This window comes from Paraphaeosphaeria sporulosa (assembly GCF_001642045.1).
Source record: "Paraphaeosphaeria sporulosa strain AP3s5-JAC2a unplaced genomic scaffold CC84scaffold_2, whole genome shotgun sequence".
Classification (NCBI taxonomy): domain Eukaryota; kingdom Fungi; phylum Ascomycota; class Dothideomycetes; order Pleosporales; family Didymosphaeriaceae; genus Paraphaeosphaeria; species Paraphaeosphaeria sporulosa.
The window spans coordinates 3,388,138-3,413,849 of record NW_017253361.1 but is presented as its reverse complement, the minus strand read 5'-3'; the positions used below and the strand labels follow the sequence as shown (position 1 = coordinate 3,413,849).

The following is a 25,712-nucleotide window of genomic DNA, read 5'->3' as shown; positions in this document are numbered from 1 at the left end:
CGCAGCCAGCGGTTGTTGTCTGGATGCATTGCATGGCCTGCAGCCGCGCCGGGTCGTCCCCGTCCCAGTCCCAGCCCAGCGGCAACTGCTCTGGCAGTGCTCCCCAAGCTGCCACCGGATACGCAATGCATCGTTCGCCCACTGGCTGTATTTGCGCCAGCAAGGTATCGCAAACAATCATATTCTGTGACTCCTGCTTGAGAACTGCCGTTGTGCGCTCTCCGCACGTGACCGTGACGCCCCGCTAGCGCTAAACCAAAAGAGATCGCGCACACCAAAGCGAACGCTCATTTTCGAAGATTAGCCCACCGCAGCCGCGTGAACCTTTGCGCAACCCCTCGCTGAGCCCGCTTCGAAGCCTCAGAGCGATACCGCAGACGGATCTGTGATCCCCAGTCTGCCCAGCATGGCGCCGCCGCCGCACAGCAAGCCCGAGAATACTCTGTCCGTTGCCTTCGTGCCAAACCACGGTGACCTGCATCGTTGCTAACTGTTCTTCAGCAAACGCGCACAAGAACTTATCGGAGTGCAGCAGCCCCAGGCCGCCCTGTCGCTCCTCCACGAACATGTCATATCCAAGCGCACACGCAATAGCCCCATCGCCTCCCTCGAGCCGGTGATGATCCTGTTTGTCGAACTCTGTGTCGACCTCAGGAAAGGCAAACTTGCCAAGGACGGCCTCTACCAGTACAAGAACACCGCCCAGAACACGAACGTCGGAACTATTGAGGTATGGACGAGCAAAAGGCAAGGTCAAATGCTGAGCTAACAGTGGGCAGGTTGTGTTCAAGCGCTTCATTGAGCTCGCGGAGAAGAAGGTCACCGATGCTCAAGAAAAGGCAGCCGAGGTGCACAAGGCCACCGAGGGCCCCGCTGCTGATGGTGTAGAGGAAGAAGCAGGAGCGAAGGCCGTGGATGATCTCGAGGCTTCTGAAACTCCCGAATCCATTCTGCTGTCGACCGTTTCTGGCGAACAGTCCAAGGACCGTACCGACCGAGCCATCGTTACACCATGGCTCAAGTTCCTCTGGGAGACGTACCGCACAGTGCTGGACATCTTCAAGAACAACGCGCGTCTCGAGATCATGTATCAGTCGACCGCCCTCCAAGCCTTCCAGTTCTGCCAAAACTATACCCGCAAGACCGAATTCCGTCGCCTTTGTGAGCTTTTGCGCAACCATCTCCAGAATGCCGCCAAGTTCTCATCGCAGATGCACGCGATCAACCTGTCCGACCCAGACACCCTCCAGCGTCACCTCGACACCCGTTTCCAGCAGCTGGACGTTGCAGTCAAGCTCGAGCTTTGGCAGGAGGCTTTCCGCAGCGTAGAGGACATTCACACTCTTCTTACTCTGAGCAAGCGTCCCGCGAAGAACAATATGATGGCCAGCTACTTCAAGCATCTTACCGAGATCTTCCTTCGCAGCGAAAACTACCTTTTCCACGCTGCGGCATGGAGTCGTTACTACAACCTCCTGCGACAATCTGCCGCCGCAGTTGCTGCTGGCCAGTCAAAGAAGGACAACCCTCCGGTCACCGAAGCCGATATTGTGAACACCGCCTCTTTTGTCCTCCTCTCCGCGCTGTCTATTCCTGTGATCAGCACTACCCGTTCGCGAGGTGCTCTGGTTGATGTAGACGAGGCTAGGAAGAACAAGAACTCTCGTCTGACCAATCTCCTCGGCATGTCGCAAGCTCCTACTCGTGCTATCTTGTTCAAGGATGCGCTGTCCAAGGGACTTCTCAAACGCGCACGTCCTGAGATCCGGGATCTGTACAACATTCTTGAAGTGGACTTCCACCCTCTCTCCATCTGCAAGAAGATCTCGCCAATTCTGGAGCAGATCGGCGCTGACGAGGCTATGAAGATTTACATTGGACCTCTCCAACAAGTTATTCTCACTCGCTTGTTCCAGCAGCTGTCACAGGTTTACGATTCTGTTGAGATCAGTTTTGTGCTCAAACTCGCCCAATTTCCTGAGTCGTTTGAGGTTACCAGCGGCACTATCGAGAAGTTCATTATGAACGGTTGTAAGAAGGGTGACCTAGCCATCCGCATTGACCACGCCGCTGGTGTCCTAACATTCGACTCTGACGTCTTTTCTTCTGCCAAGGCCATGCACCCTGGCTCAGGCGCAGGTTCTGCTGAGAGCGAGGCACGGTCGGTTCAGCGTCTCCAGAGTACACCTGCTGAGATCGTTCGATCCCAGATCACCCGCTTGGCGAAGTCTCTCTTCGTCACCTGCCAATATGTCGATCCCAGTTTCAACGCCGAAAGGCAAAAGGCAAAGGAGGCTGCTCTCCTCCGGACCAAGGAGGGTGCCGAGAAGGAGCATCAGGCTACCCTTGCCCGTCGTGATATCATCTCACAGAAGAAGGAAGCTGCTCTCAAGGCCCAGCAGGCGAAGGAGACCGAGGAACAAACCAAGCGAGCCCTTCGCATTCAACAAGCCAAGGAGGAAGAGAGCCGCCGTCTTGCCGAGGAACAGCGCCAGCGTGCTGCAGCACGTATCCAGGCAGAACAAGCACGCGTCCAGCGTGAGGAGCTTGAGAAACAACTCAAGGAACTCAAGGAATCTGTGGCAGTTGATCTCGATCTCCCAGAAGACATCAGCGAGCTCGACTCTACCCGCATTCGTGCCATGAAATTGGCAGCTCTCGAGAAGGAGAAGACCCTACTCGGTGAGCAGCTACGCATTGCCGGTAAGCGAATCGATCACCTCGAACGTGCGTACCGCAAAGAAGAGATCAAGCATCTCAAGGACGATTATGAAAAACAGCAAAAGGATGATGAAGAAGCATACGAGAAGGCCAAGCAAGAAGAGCTCAAGGAGGCTGAGCAAAAGCACAAGGAAGATGTTGAGCTCAAGCACCGCCTGTCTAGGCTCGTACCAGCCTACCAGAGCTTTGTCAATGAAGTAAAGCAATCGCGCAGGGCAGAGTTTGAAAAGCGCAGCAAGATTGCACAAAAGGAGCTCGAACAGAAGAAGGCGAAGCGCGTCCAGGAAATCAAGGAGCGGATCGCAAAGGAGAAGCGCGAACGAGAAGAGGCAGAGCAAAGAGAGAGGGAAGAGCGCGAGAGAGAGGAAGCGGAGCGGGAAGCCAAGGAGCAGGCGGAAGCGGAGCGACGGGAGAAGCTTCTGGCCGAGAAGGCTGCTCGCGATGCAGAGAGAGCGTATGTACTTCCGTTTCAGTGTCATGTTGTAGCTGCTAACAAAAACCCTAGCGAACTTGCTGAGAAGGCACGTCTCCAGCGACAGCGAGAAGAGGAGGCCGAGGCAAGGCGCGCTGCGAAGAAGTCCGCGCCCTTCTCGCGCGACGTTCCGGTACGCGATGCACCGGTACGCGATGTGCCGGCACGCGAACAAGCCTCACCTGCTGCTGGCGGTCCACCCCGACTTGCGCTTGCAGGCAACAAGCCAACGTGGCGCGAACGTGAGGCCATGAAGGCCGCTGGTCAACTTCCGCCTACAGAATCTGCTGCCCCTGCCCCTGTAGCTGCAGCTCCGTCTCCAGCAGCCGAGGAGGCACCCAGGAGGAGCGGTTATGTTCCTCCTCACCTCCGTAACCGCGACGGTGGCGATGCACCTGCTGCTGGTGGATGGCGTGGGCGTGAAAGCAGCGGACGTGGACCCGAGGATCGCAACGAGTCTCCTGCTGCTTCCTCCGGTCGTTACGAGGCGCCAGTACGAGGTGGATTCAGGTCTCGCGAAGACTCAGGGAGGACAGGATCCCCCGCAACCGGCGGTGGTTACGCACCCCCGGGTCGACGTGGTACACCAGGAGATGCTCCTCCTGAGAGCTCGCGTCCTCCTCCACCAACGCAGGCCCCCAGCGATGGCAAGTACAGGCCTGGTATGTTCAAGAGGGGTGGACAGTAAGTTTGTGATGCATTCAACGACGGCAATGTTCAAGCTTATGAAAATGACTTCGGTCTGCTGTACATGATGTATCGGTACAGCAGAGCAATGGTTTGGGCAACACATGGACGAACGGGCAAACAGTGGGGAGATGGATGGTTGGAGTTGTGTTCCCGAAACCCGCTTTTCCAATTTCTTAGTATTAGGTGCATCAGACAGGCATCTTCTTGGACTCTCGTAGATAGATAAGACGTTGGGTGTGCAGCATTGTCATAATTCCATATGGGGTGTTTTAAAAAGTTCAACGTTGAGGATGGTCTTCCAGGACTTGGTGTGCGAGATGTTTCTTTTCGTGAACCTGACGAGGTCTGGTGTTCCCACTAGTAATGTTCATGTACATGAAGACTACACTTCTGGTGGGTGGTTCAGAACGTCGACCGACAACGAACAAGATTGGTCGCTCCATTCCTTCTTCTGTTCTGCATTTTAGGTCTTTTTAGGCATCAAAGCTCACTCGTTATTCCGGTCCAGCAATTTGATGTGAACTAGGAAGTTTGTCGTAGAGCTGTATGCGCAGAGGATATTGGAATTCTCTTGATAGAAATAATGTTACCACTGCAGATTGCTAATGTTAGGAGTCCCGAGACGTGTCATAAAGTTCTCGTGCTAGCCAAGTGGGTAAGACCATGGTATGTGATGAGGACCACCAAGTGTAGTTTGCAGTCTTCTGTTCACGATCTCTTCGCGGCACGGACATTGAGGGTCGACCTCTTGCAATCATGCAGAAACACTGGGAACTCTTCGACCACAATCCTTACGAATGTGTGCTGGGAGGGATGATACAACGCCCTTGAATCGATGAAACACTGTCGTTGACACCGTGATACCAGCCTGCGATCTTCCAACACCTACAGCTATGATCCATGGCATTCTGCTCGTATTGGGCAGTGTCAGCGATAGTCCACCAACCTTACAACACCAGAAAACCAGTGTCGCCATACAATGATGCGCACTAGTCCTATACCGAAGCCGAGAGCAGACAGCGATCTTATTGCCAGCAGCCCTATCTGAAACGCACTATTGGGAGCACGTGCAAAACGATCAAAACAGGGATACCAACATCACCTCATAGCGCAAGAACTGCGTTCCACCAAACACAGATTCATACTGCAGCTGTCGTACCTGTACAAAAGCAACTTTCGACCAAATCGTATTACTTTGACATTCTGGGGTGCAGCTATATGCACCCCGCCAATTTACCTATGGTATCGTATATTCCCATGTCGGCAAATGTAGTGGTTCCAACGCGAAATTCTCCGTCTGGGCCGGCAATTGGCATTGTTTCCACCATTCAGGGTTGTGAACGCTAAGAGCATTTCTCCACAGTTTCGAGATTTCGGGGGCCACGCCTTAAACGGCGACCCACCATGTTCCTACCATTTCCATCTTAGATCTATCATGGATCATGTATAGGTAGTAGCTGTGCGCCTGCCACGGCGCGTTCCTCCACCCTACCTTCAGGTCGTCGATCTTTCGTTTTTGTTCCCATTCTTGTTTTGGGTATTTTCTGACAGCACTTGCCGGCAAGATGAAGTCTTCTATCATTGCGTCCCTCATTGGACTCGCCGCTACCGTTATGGGTTACGCGGATCCTATGGCTTGCAGTGGTGTCTGCAACAACGCCCATGACCCTGCGCTTATCCGCCGCGACTCTGATGGGAGGTACTACCGTTTCTCGACTGGAGGCAAGATCGCCATTCACAGTGCGAAGACTATCAACGGACCGTGGACGTATCTTCGTGCTGCTATTCCCGCCGGGTCGAAGATCAACCTGGCTGGAAAAGACGACCTCTGGGTGAGTACTTTCACCAATTATTCTTATTAGGGGTTGTGGCTGATAGAAATGGGCATAGGCACCCGACGTGACCAAGTTTGGCGACACATACTATCTTTTCTACAGCGTCTCCTCCTTTGGCTCTCAGAATTCCGCCATTGGCGTGGCAACGTCCACCGACCTCGACAACTGGACCGATCATGGTGCTACTGGCATCTCCTCCAAGGCCGGGTCTCCCTACAATGCCATTGACGGCGCCGCCTACTACGATGGCTCGAACATCGTCATGTCGTTCGGCTCCTTCTGGGGCGACATCTACAGCGTCAAGATGAACAACCCGCCTCTCACCGTGGCCTCGGGGGCTACTTCCACTCGCATCGCGTACAAGCCGTCAGGCACACACGCCCAGGAAGGCGCGTTCATCGCTAAGAACGGCAATTACCACTATCTCTTCTTCTCGGTCGGCCAGTGCTGCGGTTTCGACACGAGCAAGCCCGCTGCCGGGGCCGAGTATAAGATCCAAGTGTGCAGGTCTACCTCTGCTACGGGTGGATTTGTCGACAAGAGCGGCGTGTCTTGCACGAATGGTGGTGGGACTACGGTGCTTGAGTCTCACGGGTGGGTTTACGGTCCGGGCGGTCAAGGTGTCTACTGGGATCCTACGCTTGGACCGGTGCTGTACTACCACTATGTCGACACGAGGATTGGGTATGCGGATGGACAGAAGAAGTTTGGCATCAACAAAATTGACTTTTCGAGCGGGTGGCCGGTTGTATAGGTCATGTGTGAGAGAGCGCTGGTGTTCCGTTCGTGTACATAGTTACCTTTATTGCTTGCCATATTCAAATCGATCTGTCCCGTGGCGGACACAATTCTTGATCATCACTCACGGGACTAATGCACGTGCAAGTGAGGACCCAAGTTCGTGTGTGCGAAGTGCATCGGCATGCACAGTGTTCGGTAGTGAGACGGAAGTAGACGGCGCTAGCCAGGGCAGCGGTGAATTCTCGGTAGCGGGCGCCAAGCACAAGAACTTCGGCGTCGACCTCGTACACGACAGCGCCGGCATCAGCAATTGCATCCCCACCACACCCGCATCCATCATGAGCTCCCTCCGCATTGCTCGCGCTGCCCTTCGCGCGCGGCCCCAGGCCATTGCTCGCCCCGTCATGCGCCGGGGCTACGCCGACGTCGCCTCGGACAAGATCAAGCTCTCCCTAGCTCTTCCGCACCAGGTACGCATTGCCAGCGACCGCGCCCATTGAAGCGTCGTCTCCTGCCCAGTCGGGCTCTGCACACGACCAATCCATGCTGACCGTACCGTGTCACAGTCTATCTACAAGTCCCAGGACGTGTACGTCTCCGCTGGCCCGCCCGAGCCCTGTCCTCCCCGAAGTCAACACTGACGGATTCACTGCAGCGTCCAGGTCAACCTCCCCGCCGAGACGGGCGAGATGGGTGTCCTGGCCAACCACGTTCCTTCCATCGAGCAATTGAAGCCCGGTCTCGTCGAGATCATCGAGGAGAGCGGCGGCAGCAAGCAGTTCTTCCTGTCGGGCGGCTTCGCGACCGTCCAGCCCGACTCGCAGCTCAGCATCAACGCCGTCGAGGGGTACGCATTGGAGGACTTCAGCGCAGAGGTACACAACGTGTGAGATGGGCGGTGCAACGTGAGACTGACGGGTGACCAGGCTGTCAGGAACCAGATCGCAGAGGCGCAGAAGATCGCTGGCGGAAATGGCAGCGAGCAGGACATTGCCGAGGCCAAGATCGAGCTCGAGGTGAGTCCTCCGGCATCCCCAGTGCATGCTTCACGTTTGCATCTACTTGCACGGAGAACCGCTGCTGACAATCGTACCAGGTCCTCGAGAGCCTGCAGGCGGCTCTGAAGTAATTGTGTAAATAGTGTGCTTTCCTGGGGCATTTCTTTGCGTGACGTGTACACTATTAGCAGGAGCGGGAGGCGCCTTCCACGGCGCCTCCCACGCGCGGCCAAAATATAGAAGGTGCTCGAGATAAGCAAAACACTTCCCTGGTCACCTCGCCTGTGCCTCTCTTCCTCTTGCATACCCGGTTGAGTGCACTCAATCACACCGTTCTCGTCTTACCTCTATTCCTAGTACCTCTTGCGTGACCCTGTCACGCTATATTCCCTACGTGCTTTTATTCTACACACGACGTCAACGCTACTGCTGCATTCACTTCATCTTACGCGTCTGTAAGTCTCCCGTCCCATTTTTCCTCACCACATGCGACGCGGCACTGGCCTATCTGCACCAAGCGCAGGACCCCCGGCAGCCTCTGGGCCTGGCAGCCAGCCTCCAGCACGAGGGAAGCGTCCTGTAGACGAGCCATCTGTTAGAGCGACGAAGGGGACCATTGAGCAACCACAACCGCCACCTCGACGAACTCTGGAATCACAGCTTCAGCCACTGCCACGACCTGACAATCTCACCGCTCCCCAGACGACTGCTTGGAGACCAAAGTCGCCATCCTACTTGACGGGGAAGAATCCCTATGGCAGGATCCTCGACAATGTCGAGCACCCCTACAGAGAGCGGGGAAAACCAGCGCCAGGCCCGCCTTCACAGCTCGGAAGCAACATGGGCGGACGCCGAAGAACATCTGGATCCTTCGAATTCGTCACACGACCTACACCCCCGCCTGCGCCCGAGCGAAAGGTCTCTGTTGATGGCCCTCCAACGCCACCTCCTCTCCCTCCAGCAAGACCGCCGCGAAAGATGTTTTCCGTCAAGGACGCGAAGACCTTTTTCGAGAGAAAAACCTCGGAGTCTCGGAAAGATCCTCTTTTTCCGTCTGCAGGATCCGCCGCTATCGCCAAAGGCGCCTCCGCTATTTCCAGGATTAAGCAGCAACCGCCCAAGGTAGGCTCTGTCATGCGCGCTACCGATGGCAACCAGGAAGCCCATCCTGCCAAAGAATCCTCAGCGAGGCGGGAGGTTTCTAACGCTGCCTTACCTATATCAAGACCACCGACGAAGGTTGCCGAGCGAAGACAGTCAATTCATCGCGCCGATCCGTTCACTCGAGCGAAGGCGGACGATGTCAAGCCAAAAGTCCTGGTGAGGACTACCTCACGAATCAGCACAGGCGAAAGGCCAGCTCGCAGACAGAACTCACCTTGGCGTTCGACGGAAGTCGCAGAGCGGTCCACCTCGGAATCTATGCATGCTGCAGAAACATCGGTGTCGGAGCGCAGTAGATCCACAAACGTGTTCACGCAGGCAAAAACGCAAGCGCAGCCACCGAGGGGTGTCCAGCGCTCGGTTGTACAGCGGGACCAGCTGAACGATTTCTCCGAAGCTCCTCGAACAGTCTCTATAAATCCAGAGCAACCGCCCGCCTCTGATGAAACAGTGAGGCGTCACTCGATCCGGAAGTCGTCCACTGCTGAGAGCTATAAAGCTAGTCCGTCGAGTGATCCAAAGCAGGCCGAACAAACCTATCGTTCGCAGACTAGTAACCCTGTACGAAGGTTGGCAGGTCAACTTGACCGCGGAGCCGCAACTGGTGACGAAGAAATCATTTCACGACGATACTTGCTCCCGGAGCGACAACCTAATACCAAAAGGAGATGGCGCCAGGGATCTCGCAGTGCCCTAAAAGATCAGGAAAGTGATGCTAACGAGTCCGTGCAACGATCAAGGCGAAGATCAACTATGTCTGAACCTGAGGATGTGGATGTCAACTTTGAGACACATGTTCATAACTTTGGCGAGCCCCAACCGACAACCGAGAAGCTTGAAGAGATTGCCGCGAAGAACCTCAGTCATGACGGGTCCACCTCCAACCACAGTCTTACACGACGGACATCTACCCAGGCCGTTAATACGAGTGCGGATGTTGGCGTAGAGGAGGGCTACTACTCTATTGAAGTTCCCGAACATGTTGATTGGCGAGGTGGATACGGCCGGCGCAAGACTCAGGATTTTGGGTTTCCCGGGGCACGTCTCAAGTCTCGCGCAACGTTCAGGGCATTCAAGGCGCCGCTACAGAACCCGAGCAATTGGATCAAACGCGCGTGTGGCCATTTCTCGACGGTATCCGCCATCGAACCACGTGAGGAAGCTGCAAAAATGCCCTGTAGCCAATGTCGCGCTATGCCACCTCCCATGCCTATGACGTCCAAGCATCATCGCTCAAGGAGACGAGTCGCCACCGACTCTTCTGCTGGCAGCTCCCAAAGCTCCCCGAGAGGCAACAGGTGCCGTCGGCAACATCATTCCGAATGCATATCAAGAGACAAATGCGGAGACACCTTTGCTCAAGATTTGGGATACATCATTGACTCTATACTGGAAGAGCATCAAAGTACTCTGCAGAATGTCATCAACAACATGAAGTTCAGCCAACCAAACCTTGTCCAACTTCGAAAAGTCTCTGCGGACCTTGTCAAACGCTGTAAATCTGGCGCTTCTTGCACTGGACCATGTCGCAATGTCTGCCAGCGTCCTGTGTGCAGCCACGTCTGTCAACCTTGTCAACTCTGCCAGCCTTGTCAGCCAGTCCAGCAGATTTGTGGTTAGCAGCCGCCATGCCCGTACGTACCGCCCAAAGCAGCCGAGAAGCTCAATGTCGGAGCGCCCGGCCAGCTAGGTCCCAACATGAACGATGCGCTGCCCTCACTGCGCGAAAGCGTGAAATCTGCGCCAGAACTTATTGAACTAGTCAAGTCTGTCGCGGACGATCTGGGCGTGGATCTGGATCAGAAGTACACCCCAAAAGACGATGCCAAATTTGAGGCAGCGCCGATCGAACGCTCACCGGAGCGATCCCCCGTTTCAAGGCACAGCTCTGCGTTAGAACCTGTGGTCGAGAAGCTTGAGGAGGAAGACTTCGAGGCACCGGTCATAAGGAAGGCAACTGGCATAGAGTCGGAGGAAACACAAGAGACTGAAGACGCATGGCTACAGAAGACCCGTAGGCAATTGATACAGCTATCTGAGACCCGGAGCCAACTCATGGACGAGCTTGATATAATCGCTGACGACCTGGGTGTTCACCTCGATGAGCGCCGTCGTTCCTCAACTTATATTGACCCCGTTGAGCGCGCTCTTAGCAAAAAGCATACAGGTATCTGGAGGAAGTCCACTCGCCTTCGCAACAAGTCCGTTGATTCCGTATTCGATGACATCCCAAGGATGATCGATCAGGAGATCAACGACAGACGTTTGAGCAGGGTCCTTACTCGCATCTCAACGCAGTCTCGGCGAATGTCGATGATCTCGCAAGGCATGCTAAAGGTTGAAGTCATACCGCCAGAAGAAATCCAGGCATGGCTAGAGTGTGCACAGACCGAGCTGCCCGCTGCTATCGACTCCATCACCGCCGTCATGGAGACATTACCAGCGGTTGATTTCGCGCCGGGACTGGAAACCGAAGAGGTCGAAGGGACTGATGAAGGTGATGAGTATGAACGGTCTGAAGATGCTGAAGGGCAATCAGATCAGTCAGAGTATGCGGCCGCCCCGGCTACGCAACGTCAGACCGACTATGCCGTGGAGCCGGAAGAGCAGCTGCAATATTCTCCACCGGAACCTGAGCGCAAAATGGTCGAATATCGTGAAGAGCAACCAGAGTCTCCAAGCAGTCTCGCATCGGAACTCGACGCCGATGAGGTCAAAGGAGTTATTCAGCTTGAAGAGCAGCCGGATTCTGAAGTCGATGTGGTGGCTGAACTTGGAACACTAGAACCTGAATTGCAGGATGTTGATTTCCAATCCCCAGTTGTCCGCAAAGTGACAACACGACGTCCGACCGAGAAGACACCAAGTCGGGAAGCCCAATCAGTGGAGGCTGACTTACGACCACCAGTCGTTCACAAAACGACGACATGGCGATCCACGGAGCAAATCTTGCGCACAGAACTTGAGCTGGAGGCTAAGGACTTGCAACCACCAGTTGTGCGCAAGGTGACATCGGGACATCAGATGGAACCTGAGGTCCAGGACGACGAGTTCCGACATTCTGTTGTTCGTAAAGTGACCACTAGGCGACCGACTGAGCGGGTTCCAACTCCAGGCCCTGAGATCAAGGATGATGGCTTCCAGCCTCCAGTGGTTCGCAAAATTACCACGAGACGGTCAACTGAACAGGTTGCTCCTGAACCCGAGGACGAGTTTCAGCCTCCACTCATGCGCAAGGTGAAAACGAGATGGCCAACTGAGCAGATCGTTCTGGAAGAGGAAGAGGGCGAGGACTTCCAACCCCCAGTTGTTCGCAAGGTCACAACAAGAAGGGCAACCGAACCTGTTATCCCTGAGCCTGAGGATGCTGACTTTCAGCCTCCGATTGTTCACAAGATCACCACTCGAAGGTCGAATGAGCGAGTCATTCCTGAGCCCGAATTTGATGACTTTGAACCCGTCGTTGTTCGTAAGGTCACTACAAGCAGGCCAATTGAACCTAGTGTTCCTGAAGTCGAGGATGAGCCTGACTTTGAACCTCCCCTTGCTCGCAAAGTCACCACGCGAAGACCAACTGAGCAATTTGTTCCTGATCCAGAGGAGGATGATTTCCACCGTCCCGTTCGCAAGACCACCACGAGAAGACCAACCGAGCTGGACCCAGTCATTCGCCGTACAACAACAACACGACGGCCGACTCAACGTGAGCGGACATTGTTGGTGGTGCAGGATCCTGTCCCGCAAGTTCTGTCTCGGACAGCCACTGAGGTAATCGGTCTCGGCGCTTCGAGAAGCTCTCCCATTCAGTCCCACCGTATTACTCCTGAAGAAACTGGTATGCTTCGACGACAAACAGCTACAGAAGCGGTGGACGAGCCCAAAATGCCGTCACGTCGCGGAACTACCACGAGGACTACCACTGGATTGACTGACTTGACGATGAACTCGATCGACCCGCTCGATTTCGCATCAACGGAGCAAGCCCAAGATCACCCAGCTAGTCGAGAACCTACCATAGAACGAGCACCAACTACTGAATTTACGCCTCCAGTCATGCGCGCTGCAATGACTTTTCCAACTCCAACTCGCGCGCCTACTCATGCACCTACCCGAGCGCCTACTCGCCAGCCCACGCTTCCTTCGCGGAGGTCTACCCTGGGTCCACAGATAACCTCTCAAGAGGCATCACCTGAGGTACATCCTTTGGAACGAATCGCGCGAGAGCCAACAGCTTTGGCCCGGGAGCCTACCATAAACCCGCCACCGCCTTCTCCGGAAGCATCACCTGTGATAAGTCCCGCGGAAGTTACCGCACGGGAACCGACGGTTTTGTCTCGTAAGTCAACTACGGTTCCGCCACGATCCTCCCCAGAAGAGTCGCCTGAGATTCATCCCTTGGAGAGGCTTGTCCGAGAGCCAGCTCTTCTCTCTGTGAAATCAACCATGGAGCCACGGCCGTCTTCTCCTGAGGAAACGTCCAATGCGACTCCTATCGAGAAGAATACGCGAAAACCATCAACATTATCACGCATGCCGACCGAGTTGCCACCTTTGCCAGACTCTTTGTCGCCTTCTCCACCCGCTACCGTTGAAGCCGGCCCAGAACCCACAGAAGCGTCCTCCCGTAAGTTGACAAGGAAACATACCATAATTTCTAGGCAGTCTACTGGACTCTCTTGCTCAGAGGAATCTTTGGAAGCCGAGCAGACACCTCCAATATCTCGAAAAGTGACCAGGGAGCGAACACATATCTCCAGGCAACCCACTGAAGTATCTCGTGTAATAGACTCTTTGGATGCAGAAGTAACACCCTCGGTCTCCCGGAAGGTAACCAGGGAACTCATACGTGTCTCCCGACAGCCTACCCAGCAGACGCAACTCTCAGAAACTCTGATACCAGATCACATACCTCCAGTCTCGCGGAAGGTAATCAGAGAACCCACACGCATATTCAGGCAGCCAACGGCGCCGGAGGAGGTACCCCTTATGCCTTCGAGACAGACGACAGCACAATCGCGTCGGCCGACCGCAAGGGACGAGAGTCCGTCATCAACGATGGCAGTGACACGCATGGCTCGCGCAGATCCCCGGCCTCCCGTTGAAAGCAACTTCAATCCTTCAAAAGCTTCAGAATCTGAAACTGAGCTTGTAATCACTGCTCCACCGAGTACGCAAGCTTCAGCACAAGTCTTGAGGAAGCTCATTAGGGCTCCTAGTGTTCTTATTTCGCGGAGAACGACTTCTACTGAGGTCGAAGCTGAGAGCGATTTCAATCCTTCTGAGCCCGATGAGTCTGAAATACCTGCCGTACCCAGTAGGACGGCTTCGTCCCAGGTCTCAAAGAAATTGACCAGAGCTCCTACTGTGCCCGTTTCGCGGAGGCCCACTTCAAATCTACCAGAAAAAGACCCTTCCTCTACTATGCCGGTGATGCGAATGGCACGGGCAGATACTGAGAAAGAGGCCAAAAGGGAATTCGACCCCTCTGGACCTGATGAGTCCGAGCCATTTATTCCTCCAAGCAGAAAAGCTTCAGCTCAAGTTTCGAGGAATCCAACGACGGTTCTTACTGCCTCTGTCTCGCGAAAGTCTACTGGAGCTCCCACTGCTCCAGTTGCGCGAAAGCCTACTAAAATTCCAACTTCATCGGTTCCACGCAAGCCCACTTCGACTTTGGGGGAGGAAGAACCATCTCCTAGTATGCCAGTCGTGCTAATGGCGTGGGAAGACCACGAAATAGACGAGGGAAGCGATTTTCATCACGAGGCCTCTGATCCTGAGGTCGATCCTCCAAGCCGAAAGCTTTCTACGCAGATTTTAAAGGCTCCAACTAGCGCTCTTAACTCAAGTCCCCTGAGCGGGGCTGCTACTATTCCGATTTCACGAAAGCCTACTGCCATTACGCGCGATGGAAGCCCCACTTCGAACATGCCAGTGAGGCGCATAGCAAGAGCGGGTACTGACCATAAAGATGACAATAACCTGAATCCTGGAATTCCTGAGCCTGACGTTTTTTTCCCGAGCCGAAGGACCTCCCTATATCTTTCTAGAAAGCCTACCAAAGCTGCCCCGTTTCCTCTTGAGCGCGGCGATACTGGAACCATGCAGCGCCAAAGGACCGCATCTACATATGACCCAGTAATTAGGCGAACCCCAAAAAACCAGCCTGCTGAGCTTCAAGAGGATGTGAGCGAAGATTATATGTCCGAACCTGTTCCAGCAAGGAGTGAAAGCCGGAGAGAATCGATGCTAATTTTAAGGGAGTCTACTGGGATTGCCACTGTTCCGCTCGAAAGGAAACTCACAGAAGTCCTCGAACGGCAGAAAAGCATGTCATTAGGGGATCTGGCTACCGAAGAGACACTAACACAGCAGCCTACGGAGCTCGAGGAGAAAGCGATTCGCGTGCCAACGCATCGAGAATCTTCTGAAGACGAAGAAGAAGTGCCAATACCGCGACGAGCTACGAAAGTGAGAAGGGCCACTGAAAAGGTCACTTTGCCCCCGGTAGACCTCACAGTCAAGCGAGCTGTATTACATCAGCCATCTGAGCTCGAAAGGAAGGTTCCTCGCAAGCCTACCGAGGAAGTGACCCCAGAAGAGGACGAGCCGATACCTAGACGGGCTTCAACCGGTTTTTCACGCCAGGGCACGTATGAAGACCCGTTTCAGGTCGAAAGGATGGCAGCCCGTGTACCGACCAAACGAGCGCCTTTGGAAGAAGAGAAGCCTGTTCAACGAAGTGTAACTGGCATCTCGCGTCAGGGAACAGCCGATCGCCCTCCCACTGGCCTTATCCAAAGAAATCTGGAGCTGGAAACAGAAGCGGATCGGTCCTTTTCTCCTTCTACCCAATCTTCAGTGCTTGACGAGCCGTTGGCAGTTTTGGATGTTTACCACGGTAGTCCGGCTCCATCAATCCCGGATCCACCCAAAGAGCCAAGTCGTGCTCCAACCCGCAAGGAAACGATTCGTTCCCGTCGTCGGTCTACCGTTGAAGATATCCCACCTGATGAGAAAACAGTGAGGATTCAAGACGATCCTACAGCATCCTACAGTCCCCCTGGACTTTATTCAAGACAGCGACGTATTGCCGCACCTGAGCAAGCGCCAACAGTACCTGTGATTGTGGCTGAGATCGTTCCAAACGAGACTCTAGCTGCACCAGTGACGCGCATTGCGGAACCACCCACCCTTCCTACTGAAGAAATCCCAGATCAGGAGCCTAGTAGGCTTGACAGGCCTCCTACTGCGGACCTATCTCGAGACCCGCAGTCACTTGCACCGCCATTAGAGCATGTAACAACTACTGCGCTAGAAAGGCGGCGAAGCACGATACCTCGCGTGCTCACTGTGCCTACGGAAAAGCAAAGGAAACCTAGTTCAGCAGCTCCAGGTATCGTTGCCCTTCCCACACAATTTGCACCGAAGAAGACGTTGCCTGCTGGTCGCAAGCGCAAGGCTAGAAAGTCCGTCTATGGTGTTAACCTCCCGCCAGATCAACAACGACCTCCGGCCCCTGAGTATCCAGTGCGAGACACCCCAACGTGGACCAGACCAGACACGCAGACGCCGCCTCCCAAGCCCAAAGAGCAGCCAGCACCCAAGCCAAAACGAAGCTTTTTTGGTTTTGGCAGTAAACCCAAAGCCGAACCCCAGCCAGTTTCGCATGTTCAACGTAAGTACTCACCTGAACCACCAGCACGAAGGGACCGGGAACCAGTCCGGCCCTTTCGACCCGCGGCACCAGGACACGCACCAGGATATCCTGGGGGAACGCTACAAAGGCCAAGAGGTTATGAAACCGCACCCACACGACAGCCCATCTTCCTCGCAAGAAAAGTTGATCCACCCGTCGCCGTCTACTCCCCTCCTCGAAGAGACGATCCTCCTCCCCGACAAGCGCCAGCATTTGCCAGGAAGGACGACTACTACCCCAGACTCCCACCTCCACTTCCCGAACGACGAGACTCCTACTCTAGACCACGAGCAGCGCCTGTTCGACGAGATGTCTACTCTCAGCCTCCACCTGCTCCAGCCAGAAGAGATGATTATCCAAGAGCCCCTCCAGCTCCCGCTCGAAGAGATTTCTACCCGCAACCCCCTCCAGTCCCAGCTCGACATGATGGCTACCAACCCCGTCCTACAGCCCCCGCTGGACGAGACAACTATTCCAGACCTCCAGCAGCCTGGTATGAGCCCTCTCCAGCTCACAGGCAGCCTCGTCCCCTGCAGCATTACCCCCCTCGCAACGAAGTTAGTGCGCGACCCCTTCGTAGCCAAGCGCCGGAACCCGTTCGCTATCAACCTCAAGCGCAACAAAACCTTCGTAACCAAGAGAAGGCCTTTTCTAAGCATGAAGCGCCTGCACCTGTTCGTCGGGCGCCGACTGACAAACAACCCACTCGCGCGCCGGCAGTTTCGCAAGCGACAGCTAAGTCAGGACCTGTCCGCCGCGACCCCCAAGACGGCTCGCAAAGGGACGACCCGCCGCAACGTGGTCGCACAAGGAGCAGAACTTCAAGGATGTGGGATCAGGAAGTTCCTTCAACGCAAAGGGCGCAAAGAAAAGGTGCAGAAGAGCGACGTAGGAGCTCAGCCGAGCGGGGTACTCAAGCGCCGCAAGCAGAAGAGAGCTCGCAAGAAGATTTTGGATCTGCCGCCTCCGAGTTTGGTGCCAGAAATGACGACGGTGATCTTGGACGCAACCACATCACAGACGGGACCAGTGAAGAGAGTAGTAGACCCTCCTTCGATAGAGCTCATACAGAGCGAGCTGTCCGCGTCAGAACCGCTATCCCCCGCGCGAGCACCTTCTCAGCCCTCGATGCAGCAAGAAGAATATCTGCAGCAGGTCTTGCCTTCAGGCCCAACCCCGATAGCACGTTCCTCAAGCCGCTCTCCCCAATTGAGGCAGCAAGAACAATCTCAGCGGCGGGACACCGCATCAAACGACACCAAAGTCCAAATGCAGAGGACTCGCGATCGCGCTCCGCAACGCCGCGAGCGGGAACCTCTCGGTTGGGCACATTACGGCCGGAGTCAGAAAGGGGCTCAGTCACGCCTACAGCGGGGAAGCTCCCTCGAGAGGCAAGTGATGGAAATTCGTCTCGAGAAACATCCACGCTCGGAGAGGAGGAGGGCAGAGCGCAGAGAAATTCCGGTAGACGTCCATCAACAGCGCACGGCATACGATCTCCAGGAGCTACATGGGATCCGCAAAACGGGGGTTCAAGAAGGGCAAGCGGTGCAACTCGACCTGATGACTTCCCAAGATTCCTCGGTGGTACAACCTTCGTTGCGTCAGGACCGGGCAGCTCACTCAGTGAGGCTTCGTCGGCGACGATCACCCCCGAATTACTCTCGCGGAACCGAGGTCTCGAGCAGGCCCTTCAGAGAATCCGAACAATACCAGAGGCAGCAACGGAAGCCTCACGATCGTTTGACTCGCGTGAGGGGTCGGGAGACGCTGGGTCGAGATTGGGACGTGAACAATTCCAATTACCAGTCTCAGCGCCAGCGCCAGCGCCAGCGCCAGCGCCAGCGCCAGTACAGCAGTATCGAGGACCAAGAATCCTCTCGGGAGAGGGCTCCAGACCAGAGGTACCGCGAAGTCGCCCAGTCACAAACTTCGAGTTACCCGTACCAGGAGCAGCAGCAGCGGATGATCCACGACTACAGTCCGCAACGCAGCAGCGTGCTGACCCCAAGCGAAGAGATTCCTTCCTCGCAACGAGCCCGCCCCCAGAGACTTTATCCACGACAGGACAGAAGGGCTTTTGGGGACGAAGAGACAAGTTGGAGCCGCCAAAACGGGATGGGAAGGATGCAGGAAGGGAGGAAGAGGAACGAGGAGGAGATGCTCAAGAGGGGACAACTGGTGGAACTCGACAGACAGGGCAGGATGGTGGAGGCCAGCAGAAGGGACTTCGAGAGAAGAAGAGGCTTGGAGCAAAGGTTGTGGAGGGCCAAGGAGTGAACTTGGGACTTGGGAAAAAGTTGTTTGGGAAATGGGCATGATTGTGTGAAGGAATACGTTACCGTTGATCCTGTTCAGTTTTGCACTGTAGTAAATTGACTGAAGCACTCAAACCTCTGCCTTGCTCCAAAACTGTACACAGTATATAATACAACCTGGAGGATGACGAAGTCCCAATCTTGACCCTGGAAGCACACACTGGGATAGTAGGTTAGATCACGCCTCTCGATGGTAGTCTGTGATCGTTTCCACGATCGTCGAAGCATGGAAGCAATGTATTCGATAAGACTCTAGAAAGAATGTACGAATCGTTCTATTACTACACATTATAATCTTGTATACGAACATGACAATGAAGAGCAATGCTATGCAGCCCCGTCTCGTACAACATGTGCGCCGCCATTCAGAAGAGCATGAAATGGTATCAGAAGCAGCAACGCCGTCCCATCTTTTCATTCAATAGCAACCTTCCACGTAGCGCAACGGAAAACCCATCCAAACTCTAAAATGCATGTATTCATACCACCCAAAGATAAAGACCTGCGGCATCCTACAGCCAAAGCAACCACTTGACGATGCGCCAGAAGAAGGCAACGCTGCGCGTGCCCACGCGGCTCAGCGTTACGACCAGCCACGCGCACCACATGAAGCCCAGCAGCGCCCACTCGAGCAGCGTCCACCCAACCCTGCGCACCCAGCGCGTGCGCCGCCGCCGCATGCGCACCATGTGCTCGATGTCGTCTGTGATCTGCTTGACGGCGAGCGGCGCGTCGGCAGACACCTGGCTCGACACCTTGAGCGCGTCATCCCCGCCTTCCCGGACGCGCGCGAAGAGCGAGGTCTCGACGTTGCTTTTGAGGTCTGCGATGCGAGACTGCAGGTCGACGACTGTGTCTTCGCGGAAGCTGCGGGCGAGGCTTTGCAGGGCGCTGATGCGGGATTCGAAGGCGGTCGTGAGGATGCGCGCGGCGAGTACGTGTTCTTCCTTGCGCGCGACGGGGTAGAGGTCCCTGTGCGCGGAGGCGGCAGCGCGGACGAGGAAGCTGGCAGGCGGGTTGCGGATTTCGAGGGCGCGGCGGTTTATCTCCTTGGCTTTGATGCCGGAGCAGAGGTAGAGGGCGCGGACCCGGGCGATTTCCGAAGGTGTGACCTCGATGGTGTCGCTGCTCTTAGATCGGGACAGGTCCTTCTGGGAGTCGGTGATGCTCCAGTGGCGCCTGCCTTCGAGGGTGGGGCGGGAGGGTCTGCGCTTGGGGCTGGCGTCTGCGCTGGAGGAGCGCAGGCGATCTTTTGCGAGGGAGGTTACGGGGAGGCCTGCGTGGCCGACGCCGCCGGGACGGGCGAGGAGCCGGTTGATGCGGTCTTGGCTTGCGGAGCGGGACGAGGAGGAGGATATGCGGGAGAGATCGAGGCCGGGAGGAGCTAACTTGTCGAAGCGGGGAGAGCGGTTCTTTGCTGTTTCGCGGGACTGGCGGCTGATGTGGTTGTCGGAGAGCTCCGAAGCGCTGTCTTCGTCGATCTTGGATTGAGGACGGAAGGAAGGGAGTTCGAGATGATAGCCAGTGGCCTTCTTTGACGTCTTGGACGTGACGCTACCCGCAGTCTCGGCAGTGCTGCTTCGCGCGAGCTTGGGAGTTTTTCTACGGCGGAGCGAGCCGTAATCTTCGTCTGTTTCTGATTCGAGGGCAAGGTGGCCGTCAGATGCTGCATCAGTATCTGATTCGTCTGCTGGTCCCTCTTTGCGGAATATAAAGCCTCCCATCTTTGAGCTCTCGTTCTTTACGCCTTTGATGAACCTCGTGACAGCAGACGGCGGTTCCTTGGCGTCTTTTCGATCTTTGTCTTTGATCGGGCTCGTCAGACTGTTGACACTGTCGTTCTTGCGGTGTCCCAGGAAGTTCTTGACCGCGCCTGGAGCTGCCCATATCGCGGAGCTAATACCATTGCCTTCTTCAGCCTCTTCGATAGCGTGGCGAGAGCTACGCTTCTTATCAGAGCCGGCCGAATCTGGCACGAGGTGATCCTGATCGTGCCTCGCTTTGGTCTCTTCAGATCGTAAAAAGTCCAATTTACTTTTCTTGGGCTTCTTGTGGGAACCCGCGCGACTCACCGAAGGTGAAGTATCGCCATCGATGTGTGGGTAGTGCCTCGGGTAGAGCGGGGTGCTTGGTGCCGTGCTATCGAACTCTTCGAACGACGATCTGTATTCTTTCGATGGGTCTTTCGACAACTCAGGATCGTTACGCTGCTTGGGGGGGAGCTTGGGCCCAGCCAGGTTGGCCTTGACAGACCCATTTGCAGAATCTGACACTTCAAATGAGCTTCGTACACCCTTCTCATCATGACCGTCAGTCGTCCCTTGGCCCCATTTGTTTGGAGTGTCGGGAGTGAACAACAGAGGGGTTTCCGCCCGCTGCGTCTCTTTGACTTCTGTCTCCATGAGATGTTTCATCCTAAGTTTTAGTGCACCAGTCTCGTTGTCTCCTTCTACCATCTTCTGGGTCTTCTTCGAGCGGCGTTTCTCCAGATCAGACTCGGAATCAGAAGAGTCCGTATTGCTCCCAGCCTGCTGTCTCGAACCGATCCAGTTATGCTTTTTATATTTGGGGCTCTCCGCACGGAACGTTGGCAGTAGCCTTCGCTTGCGGCCACGCTCGCTCAAAGCCTCGCTTTCATCTCCGGTAGTATTGTGGTTGTCTGCTACTATGCCCTCGACCCAGCTCCTTCTGCGTTTGTCGGGATACTCTTTGCTGGGACGGGCTGATAGGAGGTCTTGCTTTTGCGGTTCCTTTGCGGGGAAGATTTTGCGTCCGTAGCGATCCTCCACGATTGTCTTATTATCACTATGTTCAAGCCAATGCGCATCTGCAAGCAGCTCCTCGGACGAGAACATCCAGATTTTGCTTGGTCTAGCGGGTTTTGCATGGTCTGCGGCTGTCGCGTGGCTTTCATGAAGTCTGGGCAAGGCCACTCTGTCGAGCTGGCGGTACATGAATGATTGTGCCGCTTCCTCTACCCTGTCGACCCATTTGTGAACCTGTTCCACATCCGCAAACTCTTCCGGGGGGTGGTCGAAGCTCTTCCTTTCGCGTGCTCGGCTCCGGCGGTTACGCAAGACCTGTAGAGGGTTGTAAGGTCGACCAAGGTCATGGTGCTTGTTCGCATGAGACGGAATCCGTGTCAATTGCGCATGTGGACTGCCAGGGACATTGTTTGCCATGACGACGAAGTTTCCAGGCGCAGAGGAGTCAGGCTTGAGCGGAGGGAGGAATTCAAGGAGCCTCAGGTATTCTACCCTCAGCTCAATGAAGGCGCGAGCCTTGTCCACACGCTGCCAGGTGGCCGGGCTCGGCTCTTTGCCTTGCTGTCCCTGTATCAAGACCGACCCTCTGCGTTGCGCTGACATGGACATATGGCGCGCCGGAGACTTGTCGCCGAAAGGGGATATATTTCGGGATGCCCTCCGTTGCTCGTTCAGATATTGTCGCAGGTGGCCGCTGCCAGTGCTAGGACTATTGACGCTGCCGTCGCGCCGCCGCCCAGATGTGACATGCGCTTGTGGAGTGAGCAGCTGGCCAGCACTCATGTTGCGTCGGCGACTCTCATTGAGGCTCAGAGCCATGTGTACGATTTGGTTCGGATCGAAGGCGGGACGCGGCGTGGTAGCATCGGGCTGCTCTTGATGGGGCGCACTGGGAGGCACCGCGGATAGCCTGGCTCTCGTCTTTGCAACGAGTATACCATCGGACGCATGCTCCTCCGTGTTGACAGAGTCGACCCGGCGATCTGCTTGGGCAGGCACTCCCTCAGCCATGCTGACCTCCCGCGACAAAGGCGAGCCGCTCGCAATCCCAGTTGCTGCATGTCTTGCTGCGTTTGCGCTTCGATCGTTTGTCTGCTTGCGCTTTGCATCCTTCCCGCTCCCGCTCTGGTGTGCATGTCGGCTGCGCGGTCCGTTGGAGAAGGCCGAGTCGAGAAGAAAGCCTCCAGACCTACGGTTCCGCTTGCGCTGCGCGAAATCGCGCTCTCGTACCGCCTCATCGCGCAACGCATCCCCAAAATGCTGCGACTGCTCCTCCTGCACGTGGCTTCTCCCTCCGCTGTTCTGCCTTGAGCCTGCCAGGCTAGGCCGTTGTGACGAGCTACCCTCCCCATTGTCTGCGTACACGTCCGAGTATCTCGAATTCAGCGTCGGCGAGGATGTGACCGAGGGCATGGACGATGTGGAAAGCCGACCCTCGCTGGAGGGCGCCGACATGGTGGTGACGGCCAGTCGTATTGTTACCGTCGCCGGCGAGGATCACGCATGGTCAAATATGGTTGCTGCGTCAAACGACCGCGTGCAGGTTTGGTTTCTGGCAGCCAAAGAACAAGCGGAACGTGCTGGGAGCGGTAGACGAAAGGCGACACTGGCACATGCGGAGAGATGCAACGCGGCCCATGGCCCATGTTCAATCTGCGGTAACGGGGGTCGGACCGCCGCCATTCCATATCCCTGCCTGATCTACGTCAATATGCAAAGTCCGCACGCGCCACCCTTCACCAGCCACGCGTCCAGGGGGAGACAAGTGGCGCACCGTGAGCCCCATCATGGACGGCTTCTGGGGACTGCTGAAGAGTACATTACCACATCTCCGCGTGAAGTGAAGCCACCATACCAGGGCGTCGTTGTATAAATCCGGCCCAACACCAATATACAAAATCTGCCAGCTTACTGCCAGCGCTGAGAAGACAATCATCAACAGTTTGCTTACAACAAATTCCGTCCAAACATAAAAACGCCTGGGTCCCATGGCTCCAGTTATGCATAGTCGTTCAACGCGCTGTTTGGCATGCACACATGCACACCCACAAATGCTGAAATGCCCTATATTCTGAACACCCTCATCCTCCTGCTATACCTGCTGCGTCGTGGTCCCTACAGCATGGGCAGGCGGCGGCGCTGGCCCGCCTCTTGCTTCTGCGATATCTCCAGTCGTTCGGACCGGAGGAGGTGTTGGAGTGGGCGTAATACCCTGGGGAGGATGATATCCGGTATCTGTTAGGCGGCCGGCTACAGGGTCATAATTAGCCCCGCGCTGGCCTGCCAACGGTCGACCAGAAAGGGAATATGAGGGTTGCAATTCGATGTTGTCGTCGTCCTCGGAAGAAGAGTATTCGTAATTATCCTGTCTGCGTCGGCTGGCCTCTGTGAAGGGATTTGAGGCTGGAAGCTGTCCCTGGTATCCAGCGACTTTGGACGAGTATGTCGAGCTCATCGTGTCGCTCGGTTGTATTCCGCCAAACTCCTCCTCTCTCCGCCTCTGCGATTGAGATATCTGCTGTCGGAAGACATTGCCACTGTGCCCATCAGCTCCCGGAATAGCTGACGAGGTACCCCGCTCCTCGTCTGTTGCTGATCGCACAGGACGCAGCGGTTGTATATCATCTGCAATCACTGCAGTCGGTGGAGGCATGGCGGGGCCTTTACCCCAGGCTCGAATAGGATACGCCCGGCCCTTGCGCCATGTTTCCGAGACTGGAGGGAAGTATTGACGGTAAGAACCCCATGCTACCAGAATGCCCATCAAGCTACCAGATAGAACGTCGAACGGGTGGTGGCGGGCGTCCATGATGCGACTTCCGGCAATGAGCGCGGCCCCGAGCGTCGGCACGAGAACGATGAACGACTTCCACACCTCGCCCTTTGAGTCGAGTACGTGGAGCTTCGCGGCGAGATAGATGGAAAGGTAGAAGAGACCCCCGAACGAAACTACGAATGTGAGTGTTTGCGCATGGCGGAGTGTGGATACGATCATACCACTGCTGTGCGCTGACGGGAAGCTCTTAAAGCCATCCTGCAAGATGTAATTGTCCGATTGCATGCAATCCGCAACTGTAGCCATGACGACCCTGGGGTAGTTATCGTGGAACGCCTTCCATACTTCCTCCTTGACCTGGCACCTGTGCCAAATTAGCATCCGCTGTAGGCCTTTACGTGGGATGTACCATACCGGTCGACGATATCCGGGCGGGGCTTTCCGATCGCATTCTTCAATGCTCCTGCACGGCTTGTCAGCAATGGGCGCATTCCGGGTGGGAGCTCATCGTACCCGTGATAGTGAAAGCCGCGCCTACGCTGAGCATGAGGCCGAGCAGCCCACAGTTCAATTCCCAAAGTCTGTCCTTGAGCCTGTAGCGACCGGTGAGGCGCTTCAATCCTCCTCTGCCCGCTGGCATGGGTGTCTGGTGCGAGAATATGCCGTCGATCACCATGGTGTAGAAGGTGATGATGACAATAGGGAAGCCGATGGCGAAGACGGCCGCCATGGTGACGGTCACGCGCTCGTGCTTCGCATACGGATAGTGCAGGGTCCAGTTCTCGAGGGCGAAGGGCTGATGGAAGGGCTCGATCTTGTCGACAAGCATGAACACGGCGAGGAGGACGCTGCGATGATTAGGAAGGAGGTCGTGTGCAACGACATGGGCGGTGCAAGCTCACAAGATAACGACATAGTCGAGGATGTAACTGTGCCAATTAGTGGGTGGTTCTTTCCTCGGTCCCTGCCAGAGCAACGCACGAGAATATGACCCTCTTGGGCAGGCGCTTCTTGGAGAAGGGCAGGCGCTCAGGGAGCTTGTTCGTATTCCACTGGTCCATGATGGAGCTACCGCATCCAGCCGCGCAACAAAAACCTCCGAGGCTGCCTCAGGCTTGCACTGGGTACGGGCCCTCCGGGGATGCTGTCAGCCCTGTGGAAAAGTTGCTGCGGGCGAGGGCGGCGTGGTGTTTTGCGCAGAGACGGGCGTCAAGCAGGCGGCGCGCGCAGCAAAGAGCGGGAGAGCGAAAGGGAACCAAACGAGCGGCGGGTTGACGGACGTAAAAGAGCAGCGTGGTGCAGTTGCAGGCCAGGGTTGCTCTCCATCAGCGTCTCCACAGGAGCCAGGCAGTGTCAAGTTGTATTCAGCGTGGCTGAGGCTGCTGACAGGTGCAGCGCCAGCACCGCCTAGCGTTGGAGCAACTTGGCTGCGCGCATCCATACCCACTTGGGGCGCCAGGGGCACTCATCAGACGGGGCGCTCCTCGCAGAAAGGAGCGGCCTGCGAAATGGCCCGTCCACTCGAGGCGCCGC

At 55.8% G+C, this 25,712-nt stretch overlaps 6 protein-coding genes across 6 annotated transcripts; 4 read left to right on the top strand and 2 right to left on the bottom strand.

The window, feature by feature from the left end:
- Window positions 1–299: 299 nt before the first annotated feature.
- CC84DRAFT_1139048 (uncharacterized protein) lies at window positions 300–4,272 on the top strand. Its single transcript, XM_018176219.1, has 4 exons — window positions 300–444; window positions 502–730; window positions 780–3,175; window positions 3,227–4,272. The coding sequence occupies exons 1-4, from the start codon at window positions 407–409 to the stop codon at window positions 3,879–3,881; spliced, it is 3,318 nt and encodes a 1,105-aa protein (XP_018040830.1). The 5' UTR covers window positions 300–406; the 3' UTR covers window positions 3,882–4,272.
- Window positions 4,273–5,448: 1,176 nt separating this feature from the next.
- Window positions 5,449–6,613, top strand: CC84DRAFT_1139043 (endo-alpha-1,5-arabinanase precursor; the record flags this gene model as incomplete). Its single annotated transcript, XM_018176218.1, has 2 exons — window positions 5,449–5,715; window positions 5,774–6,613. The coding sequence occupies 2 exons, from the start codon at window positions 5,449–5,451 to the stop codon at window positions 6,470–6,472; spliced, it is 966 nt and encodes a 321-aa protein (XP_018040829.1). The 3' UTR covers window positions 6,473–6,613.
- Window positions 6,614–6,797: 184 nt separating this feature from the next.
- CC84DRAFT_1081884 (epsilon subunit of F1F0-ATP synthase N-terminal domain-containing protein) lies at window positions 6,798–7,588 on the top strand (the record flags this gene model as incomplete). The annotated part of the gene is made up of 5 exons (XM_018173954.1): window positions 6,798–6,929; window positions 7,026–7,048; window positions 7,115–7,334; window positions 7,386–7,475; window positions 7,556–7,588. 5 exons carry the CDS (start codon window positions 6,798–6,800, stop codon window positions 7,586–7,588), a joined length of 498 nt encoding a protein of 165 aa, XP_018040828.1.
- An 8,799-nt stretch (window positions 7,589–16,387) lies between these two features.
- On the top strand, window positions 16,388–18,700 carry CC84DRAFT_1161401 (uncharacterized protein). The gene has a single exon (XM_018177727.1). It carries the CDS (start codon window positions 16,420–16,422, stop codon window positions 18,598–18,600), a length of 2,181 nt encoding a protein of 726 aa, XP_018040827.1. The 5' UTR covers window positions 16,388–16,419; the 3' UTR covers window positions 18,601–18,700.
- Window positions 18,701–18,901: 201 nt separating this feature from the next.
- CC84DRAFT_1161400 (uncharacterized protein) lies at window positions 18,902–23,028 on the bottom strand. Its single transcript, XM_018177726.1, has one exon. The coding sequence runs from the start codon at window positions 22,856–22,858 to the stop codon at window positions 19,151–19,153; it is 3,708 nt and encodes a 1,235-aa protein (XP_018040826.1). The 5' UTR covers window positions 22,859–23,028; the 3' UTR covers window positions 18,902–19,150.
- A 9-nt stretch (window positions 23,029–23,037) lies between these two features.
- CC84DRAFT_484908 (acid phosphatase/Vanadium-dependent haloperoxidase) lies at window positions 23,038–25,679 on the bottom strand. Its single transcript, XM_018186461.1, has 6 exons — window positions 25,161–25,679; window positions 25,082–25,108; window positions 24,693–25,027; window positions 24,594–24,642; window positions 24,401–24,543; window positions 23,038–24,352 (listed from the first exon to the last, which is right to left on the bottom strand). Exons 1-6 carry the CDS (start codon window positions 25,238–25,240, stop codon window positions 23,496–23,498), a joined length of 1,491 nt encoding a protein of 496 aa, XP_018040825.1. The 5' UTR covers window positions 25,241–25,679; the 3' UTR covers window positions 23,038–23,495.
- Between the last annotated feature and the right edge of the window lie 33 nt (window positions 25,680–25,712).

Bases quoted from the DNA above. Each gene is read 5' to 3' on its own strand.
- CC84DRAFT_1139048 (XM_018176219.1), top strand. From the start codon at position 407: ATGGCGCCGCCGCCGCACAGCAAGCCCGAGAATACTCT. The intron at 731-779 runs GTATGGACGAGC...AACAGTGGGCAG, and splicing joins CGAACGTCGGAACTATTGAG to GTTGTGTTCAAGCGCTTCAT. The intron at 3,176-3,226 runs GTATGTACTTCC...CAAAAACCCTAG, and splicing joins GCTCGCGATGCAGAGAGAGC to CGAACTTGCTGAGAAGGCAC.
- CC84DRAFT_1161401 (XM_018177727.1), top strand. From the start codon at position 16,420: ATGAAACCGCACCCACACGACAGCCCATCTTCCTCGCAAGAAAAGTTG.
- CC84DRAFT_1161400 (XM_018177726.1), bottom strand. From the start codon at position 22,858: ATGTCGGCGCCCTCCAGCGAGGGTCGGCTTTCCACATCGTCCATGCCC.
- CC84DRAFT_484908 (XM_018186461.1), bottom strand. From the start codon at position 25,240: ATGGACCAGTGGAATACGAACAAGCTCCCTGAGCGCCTGCCCTTCTCC. The intron at 24,643-24,692 runs GTACGATGAGCT...CAAGCCGTGCAG, and splicing joins CGCGGCTTTCACTATCACGG to GAGCATTGAAGAATGCGATC. The intron at 24,353-24,400 runs GTATGATCGTAT...TCACATTCGTAG, and splicing joins CCCGTCAGCGCACAGCAGTG to TTTCGTTCGGGGGTCTCTTC.